Below are 8,367 nucleotides of genomic sequence, written 5' to 3'. Positions count from 1 at the left end.
TGCATTTTGGTTCATTTATTTTGAGAAGAATGTGTCATATGCCGCTCAGGGCTCTACAGTGCGAGTATTTCACTCGCATTTGCGCCTAAAAATAGGTATGTGCGAACTTGAAAAATAATTTACGAGCATAGTGCGCGAGTGACGGGTATTGTTGTCAATACACGGAACAACGGTGCGAAGAAGTGAAGCATACCATAGATTTCATATGGAAACAAGTGACGGGGTCGCGACTGCACAATGTGAACATAGCATGATGACACGTTTAACTTCATGCAAATGAGAGCGACTATTCGCAACCAATGGGCCAGAGCCATATAAAAAGAGGGTTACGACGATCTCGCCGACATGTGATCATTTAGTATAAGTAGCTCGCAAAAAAACCCTGCTGGCAACCTGTTTGAATGGTCTTCCACGGGACAGACAGCAGCACCACCTCGATTTACTGATATTTTCGGTATATTAACACATAATATCAATTGGTTACTGGTGTGTTGTATCCTGTTTATGTCTGATACTTTATTAACATTTATGTATTACATTAACTTATAACACTAGGCAGCAATATTGTGAAGCAGAGCTAGAAATGGCTTTGCTAGCTCCCATACTGTAGCTCACACCAGCAACTGCTCAATTTAAGACAAGAAAGGGGTTTGGTAACTTAGCTAGTAACTGTCAATGATAACTAGTTATTAGAATATATTAGCCAACGTTAAGTTAACTTCAAAGGGGCAGTCGAGTGTATAGGTTGTGTCAGCTTGGATAGTTAGCTAGTCATTTTCGATTTAAGCCTCCCGTTAGCCTTGGCAAACTTTTAGCTAGCTAACTATGAGGTAGCATATCCTAGCTAAGTTATACTAGCTATCGATAGCTAGCTAGTAAACTCATTGCAGAATGGACGACAGGCCACGCATGACATTAATCAAGAAAAAATAAATGAATATGTGATTTGTTTAAATATCCTTGTCTATTTGGGCAATTGTTATTATCATTGACACCACTTTCAACTGTCAAAACTATCCGTCTAGCTAAATCTGTTGGTTATCAAATTGCACAGCAATTCATATGGAGGATATGTGGTTGACTTAACTCTAAGGCCAGGTAGGCATAGTAGTTGTAATGTGCTATCACATCATTTGAAAATCTAGACTTGATATTCTCTTATATTTGAATGATAATTCTGTTAATTAAGTATTGCCTTAAAATGATTATTTACATTGAATTAATTGGAATTCAGCTGTAGGCATATACTAAGAGATCTGTATCTTAGAGACTAATTGCATCCACAATTTAAGTACTACAAGCTTGACTATTATGCAGTTGTAGACACAACACAGGGGGTCCCTGGGCCTGAGAAGGGAAGGAAAGGAGTTTAATGTGGCTATAATATGGACTTTTAAATGTGACTAAAACTAGACTAAAATGTAATGAGTTTTCATTGACGAAAACTAGACTAAAACTAAGAAGGATAAAAATGACTAAATGTGACTAAAACTAATATGCATTTTCGTTTTAAGACTAAATCTAAAATAGCTGCCAAAATTAACACTGAGATAGGGACCCCTTAATCTGCAATTCATTGCTGCTAGCTCTAATCAGATGTACTAACTAGGCTAATAAGAGAAGACTAACTTTGTATGCCAACAAACACCAATAACTAGAACTAATTTGACAGACTATAAACCAACAGACTTCTGGTTATGATACACATGCTCTCTAGCTAGCTACAGTGAAAGTGTTGCTTACGTTAGATACTAGACGTACAGTCTAACTCTAACTGCATTTAGAATCTAACAAGCTATATCTTACAATAAACTTTAGGTAAAGCTGGCTATATAAAATACTACTAATAACAATTGATAAGAGGTCCACTAAAGTGTTGAAATATGAACAAATGCAGTAATTTGATCAATTTACCAGCTAACTTGCTTCGGAAACACTGAATATGAATGGGGTTGAACGTTGGAAAATACAATGTTTTGAACTGTAGGTCGCAAATGACATGCTTTACTTCCACATAAAAAACCCCCGCTGTGCTCCTAAATTTCTTTGTGTGCTCCTAAATTTTTTCATTTAGGAGCACATGTACTCCTTGGGGAAAACCTTAGCGTAGAGCCCTGCCGCTGCATTGAGGACAAAATTTGCAACTGCATTAAGTCAGCGAGGAGCTGATTCTGGGTTGTGTTGATCCTAGTTTGTCTCAGACCTGCTCCATTATCAGCAGCAGAGGGAAACCAAACTTTATGTCAAGAATCCTTGGCTACTATGCCTCATGCTTAGCTGATGGGTTAGATTAATTAAGGGTTCCAACTCAATATCCTTCTCACGACTCTAAACGTGCAAACATCTGGTGCTAACGTCAAGTACAGCTAATTCATGCAGTACACAGTAAATAAGGACACTCAAGCATCTGGTGCTAACGTCAAGTACAGCTAATTCATGCAGTACACAGTAAATAAGGACACTGAAGCATCTGGTGCTAAGGTCAAGTACAACTGATTCATGAAGTACACAGTAACTAACAAAGTAAGTTGTAACCATAGGATGTAGGAGCATGCTCAACCGTGTAGTGTTTATTTGACTGCTTTACAGGCTCGTGTTTATGAGCTGCGAGGAGCTTTACTGCCGGAGTTCACCATCTCACAGAGATTCAATCAGCTAAGACTCAACACGGGGGCAGATCAATGAAAGAGCAGAACTAACAGGAAGAGGAGACTCTCCCTCCCTCTCCCTCTCCCTCTCTCTCTCTCTCTCTCTCTCTCTCTCTCTCTCTCTCTCTCTCTCTCTCTCTCTCTCACACACACAGGGACAGTAAAATAAGGCCCCTAAAATGACCTCTCTTGTCCCTGCTTCTGTTCTCTATCTCTATCTCTTGTCATCATGACCTACAATCCCAGTTAGATGCCGACTACCAACGACTACGAGCTGACCAATCCCAGTTAGCCACCAACTACCATCTGACCAATCCCAGTTAGCCACCGACTACGAGCTGACCAATCCCAGTTAGCCACCAACTACCATCTGACCAATCCCAGTTAGCCACCGACTACGAGCTGACCAATCCCAGTTAGCCACCGACTACGAGCCGACCAATCCCAGTTAGCCACCGACTACGAGCTGACCAATCCCAGTTAGCCACCAACTACCAGCTGATCAATCCCAGTTAGCCATGGACTACGATCTGACCAATCCCAGTTAGCAACTGACTACAAACCACCCAATCCGGCCCCAAGCTCATGCCAGACCTGAGCAGGTCAGCTACTACCTCTGAAGGCCGCAGTTATAATAGCAGGACAAATATATATTAATTTAAGGCCAGGAGTCTTGTGCAACCTTTCGAACAGGACTGTATCCACTTGCAAAGCTGAACGCTTGTCATCAGTGCAGTTCCCTACATAATCATTGGCTCTAAAGCTGCTGTTTTGAGAATAGGCCAGAATCTCAAGGCTGATGCGATCAATCATTCTTACTCTTGTAAAAAAGCATTCAGTTCGACTCAAGGCTTTTTAAGGGCTTTTGAGAAGGATTCAAAGAATACTCTGACTGCATGGTGTTGGCATCAGCATATAACTGGCAGTCTTTCACTGACAAAAAGATGCCGAATCACAGCTTAGTTTGGACAGGTCTCAACAAATCATGGACAGGCACAAGACGTGGCTGCTCACTGAGATGCAGGCAGTGTTTATTTTGAAATACATACAGATCAAGAACTGATCCTTGGAGAACACCTTTAGTGACACACACACAATGAGACAAGACTCCCACACTGGTACCTATCAGAGCGTGCTGTAGCAGCTATGACAGGACAGAGAGCTGTCAGCATACAGGAGAGGGAATGCAGGACTGAAGAGGGGTGTGTAAGTGTGAAAGGCCTTTAACGTTTTTTTTATAAAAGAGCATCACAGTACTTCCTGATATCTGGCCCAGATGTGTGATCATGTCTGATTAGCGGAGCGATGGAGACGGCTCTATGTTTAGCCTAAACCCAGACTCATAAGGAGATCGCACACAGGAACAAAGAAAAAAAAAAACATGGATAAAAATATCCTCCAGAAGTTTTGGCTGGGCAGGGGTTGGCAGGTTGAGGCGGGGTATTAATTATTCAGATCACCCTCACCAACCTCCATTAGGCAGAGGAAGATCACAGATGGTTTTCTATACTCGTCACAACTCTGCCAGATATGAGGAAGAGGCTGAACGCATGGCTAATGCTCAGTTTTCAAGAACGTGGCATTCTACTTGACTTCACCAGTTAATTTACAGGTATCAGGAATGTCCTGACGGTCGGTGGCCATCTTGGAATTGAAAAGTAAAAACAATGTGCAATAGGTCAATGCAATGGATTATTAATCTAGCCACAACTGAAGCTTTATTTCAAGAATAACATACAAAAGGAGGGTCTCAAGGGTTCTCAATTCCATATAGGGTCTTAATCTACAGTTTAGTCTGAAAAGGTGAAGAGGGGACTACAGACTGACACACTTTAATAAAACCACTAATAGTTGTGTCAGTGTGTGAAGGCTTGAGAGCATTAGATAGCCGACAGCTCACACAAATGGGGTCTCATCACTGGTCTGACCATTATGTTATCTACTGTCTGTTCACTACTCTGCTCATATCTACTGTTTCTGTTCACTATTCTGCTCATATCTACTGTCTGTTCACTACTCTGCTCATATCTACTGTCTGTTCACTATTCTGCAGATATCTACTGTGTCTGTTCACTATTCTGCTCATATCTACTGTCTGTTCACTATTCTGCAGATATCTACTGTCTGTTCACTACTATGGAGTCCTTTGTCCTCCTGTGGAACTGTGCCTACTGAAGGTCAAATATGACAACATTCTTTGTTCTAAGAAAAAAACGTTTCTTTGTTCTATTAATCAGTTCTATATGTTCTATCACACTGGATAAGGTTTGCTAAATGAGCTTTAGAGTTTCGTCAGGAATGGCTAATAGGACTCTGTTATCAGTGAGGTTAAAGGTTAAAGTTGAGGTCACAGCCGAGATATTTATTTCTAAAAAAAAGAAACAGCTAGCCATATTCACCGTCACCAACGATCACAGAGTAGCATCACCTCAACCAGTTAGCGGCTGACCTGAGAGCCCCTCCTAGCCGTGATCAGGCACACTAGAGCCACATCAGACCAAAACCATTTTTGTTCCTGAGTCTTTTGGTGATTGTTATGTATTTTTCTAATTCTTTGCTAGTGTGAAAATGTAAGTCTTGTCTATTAGAAGTTATGAGAGGTCTTCAGTCAAGGATAGGGTTAGAATGTAGAGTGTGATAGGACTGGGTTAGAATGTAGAGTGTGATAGGATATGGTTAGAATGGAGAGTGTGATAGGATAGGGTTAGAATGTAGAGTGTGATAGGACTGGGTTAGAATGGAGAGTGTGATAGGATATGGTTAGAATGTAGAGTGTGATAGGATAGGGTTAGAATGGAGAGTGTGATAGGACTGGGTTAGAATGGAGAGTGTGATAGGATATGGTTAGAATGTAGAGTGTGATAGGATATGGTTAGAATGGAGAGTGTGATAGGATATGGTTAGACCAAGTTGGTTCATGAAGCTGAAATCTGAAATCCATATAAAAAAGCAGGCTTTTATATTGTCCCCAACTCCCTCAGGAAATTCCTGTCTTACCTGAGCATCAAACATAGACGCCCCCAGATGGACGTCTGTCAGCCGTACCCCAAATGTCAACTTGTTTTGGACTTTAAGATCTATTGTTTTGTTGTCAATATTGTATCGAGCCATTATACCTTAAATGGTTATTTTCCGGTTCCAACAGATGTGTTGGCCTAGGCCTTTCTCCGTGACCTTGGTGTGTTTTTCACCTATTTTTAAGTGTGAGAATTCAGACATGGGTGACAGGAAGTTCATCTCTAGGCCACGCATCTCTGAGGGAGACGGCCTGTATCAGAACACATGCTTACAAGAAAACAAGATTCAGCATATGATAAATGAAGATATATGATAGATGATTTCCCTCACATAAAGGGTTACAGTTCACAGGTACCAGGTAACAGGTAACCTGAGCTCATGAAAATGTGAAAATGAAGGTGTGTTTGTGGGGCCAGGGTGTGCTTGTGAGGACGCAAGCGGGGTTTAAATTAGCCAACGCGCTGAGAGCATCGGGAGCCACGGCGACAGAGGGGAGATAATGACACGAGCCAATGCACCATCACATGGAAGCGTGGCCACGGCAACCAGCAGCCCTGTGATGCGAGTGGCCACTGAAACCTGTCTGTGCACAAACCAGACCTGTCTCTCTAACATAGACAGGTGCCTTTGAGTGTGTCTGTCTCTCTCCCGTATGCCCATACAGATCAGCAGCGAGTTGGGGATCCTGGGAGAGTGTGGGGGTGGCGAGGGAGAAGGAGACACGGACACGTAGATCAGCAGCGAGGGGGGGACCCTGGGAGAGTGGAGAGGGAAAAGGAGACGCGGACACGGACACATAGATCAGCAGCGAGTGGGGGACCCTGGGAGAGTGGAGAGGGAGAGTGGGGTGATGGAGAGGGAGAAGGAGAGGGAGAAGGAGACGCTAACACGTAGATGGCGTTACGTCCTCCAGCCACAACCAAAACCCTCCTCAGCCACAGCCACCGGCTGCTGGTGAAAACAGGCGACTCATTCATGTTTCTCCTGATCAAACAGATTTGCCCCCCCCCCCACCCCCACCCCCTCCTGTTCTCCATGGTGACGGTGTTCTGTCCATATGTGTTCAGATTGGATGAAAGGGGTATGAGAACCAAGAGAGTGGGAAGCATAACATTGTGCACTTGTAGGTGGGTTACTGTGGTTGCATTGTCTGCCAATGGTTACTGGCACTGACACCCACCCACAACCATAAATATCCTCACACAGTGGCACATGTAGATTGCCCTAGTAAATCAATTCCATGTATTTCTCAGAGTGGCACTGCCTATACTGTGCACACTAATAAATATATAGGTATGTGTGCATATCAAGTAGAGCAGTAAGCCTCATCGAAAACGTTCTGTCTCACCTTTCATTTTCTACCACAGACTACGTCACAGAGAGATGGGCTTCTTGATGGGAGAGCCATTTGTTCAATGGAAAATGCGAAATGTCAAAAAAAAACTATTGGACCATTCTAGCCTGTTTGAGTAAGTTAGGTTACAGAAAGACAAACCTGGTCAAAACGATCTTTGATTATATTTTCATACGCGTCTCTAGGTGTTCTTTCCCTCATAAAAACACTCATTCAAAACCAGTCACAAGGTTACACGCTTGGGTCACAACATTTAAGCTCAATGTCTAATTCCAACCTAAAAAAAACTGTCACAAACATACCGGATTTAAAGAAAAGTCACTGATCACGCGGCTTATGATATTTACAAACTCTCTCACGCCTTACCTCCTCTCTTCCGCCCCCGTTCAATGTGGGTGCCTCCCCGGTCACCGTCACCCCTGGCATTCTCAGTCTGCCTCTCTTTCTGTTGATTTAGGCTCGATAGCGACTTCAACACCGGAGACAGGTCCAAGACTCACACAGACCCACGGTCCACCGACGGGACCTCCCCGCAAGGTTCTTCAACCCATTTACCGCCAGCTCTGAGGAGACTCCCCGAAGGTAGCATCGCCAGAGCGGGTGCATTCTATCAGCGTGCGGTAGTCACCACGTCACCGCAGTCGCTGTTGCCTCTGTGATTTTGGATGCTGTTTGCGATGCTATTGCAGCTTACGCAGAAAATGTAAATGACTGTTGATATGTCCAAATGAACCGTAGTACCAGGGTAAGGAGTTACAGGCAGCGTTCACCGAGCTGTCGGTGTCAATCCATTACTGTACATTTGACGACACCACCGTGAGAGGGAGGTAGAAGGCTGAGAGAAAGACGACGCGTGTGTACCACTTTTGGCACGCGCCCAAGGCAACGTAGCCCGCTGTGCCCGCCCTACACGAAAACATACACTCTCTGTTTGTGTAATAAAATAGCACATGTGTTGCTTGTTTTACTCTACGCCCCCTCTCACAAAACACCTGGGATCACTCTGCGCTGTCGTTGCCTTTCTGTTTTGTTTTGGCAACCCCGTTCGCACCTGCACGGTACAGACTCCGGGATCCCGATGATGTCATCACCACAGCTTGGTGTGAGTGCACAGTTTTCCTCAAGTCGGCGCTCATCAAATACAAGCTGATGCTGTTAATTGAAATGCTGATTGGCTCTATTTATAAGTAACGATTTCCGTTATTTTCTGTCTTTTTCTATATTACTTATTTTCATTCCATTGGGTGTGTGTGTGTGTGTGTGTGTGTGAGAGAGAGAGAGAGCGGGAGAGCGCGCGCGAGAGAGAGCGAAAGGCGGACAAAGAGGATGCAAATATGTTATTGGAAT

General features: G+C 43.5%; 1 protein-coding gene across 1 annotated transcript in view; it reads right to left on the bottom strand.

Moving 5' to 3' along the window:
* LOC105911320 (transmembrane protein 151B) overlaps positions 1-8,110 on the bottom strand; it is a 26,015-nt gene extending 17,905 nt beyond the window's left edge. The window contains exon 1 of the mRNA XM_031572717.2: positions 7,387-8,110. Coding sequence (XP_031428577.2) covers positions 7,387-7,446 — 60 coding nt within the window. The 5' untranslated portion in view covers positions 7,447-8,110. The remainder of the gene's footprint in view (positions 1-7,386) is intronic.
* Between the last annotated feature and the right edge of the window lie 257 nt (positions 8,111-8,367).

Source organism: Clupea harengus, chromosome 8 (assembly GCF_900700415.2).
Source record: "Clupea harengus chromosome 8, Ch_v2.0.2, whole genome shotgun sequence".
NCBI classification, from domain to species: Eukaryota; Metazoa; Chordata; class Actinopteri; order Clupeiformes; family Clupeidae; genus Clupea; species Clupea harengus.
Note: the sequence above shows the minus strand (reverse complement) of the source record. Positions and strands in the feature narration are given on the sequence as shown.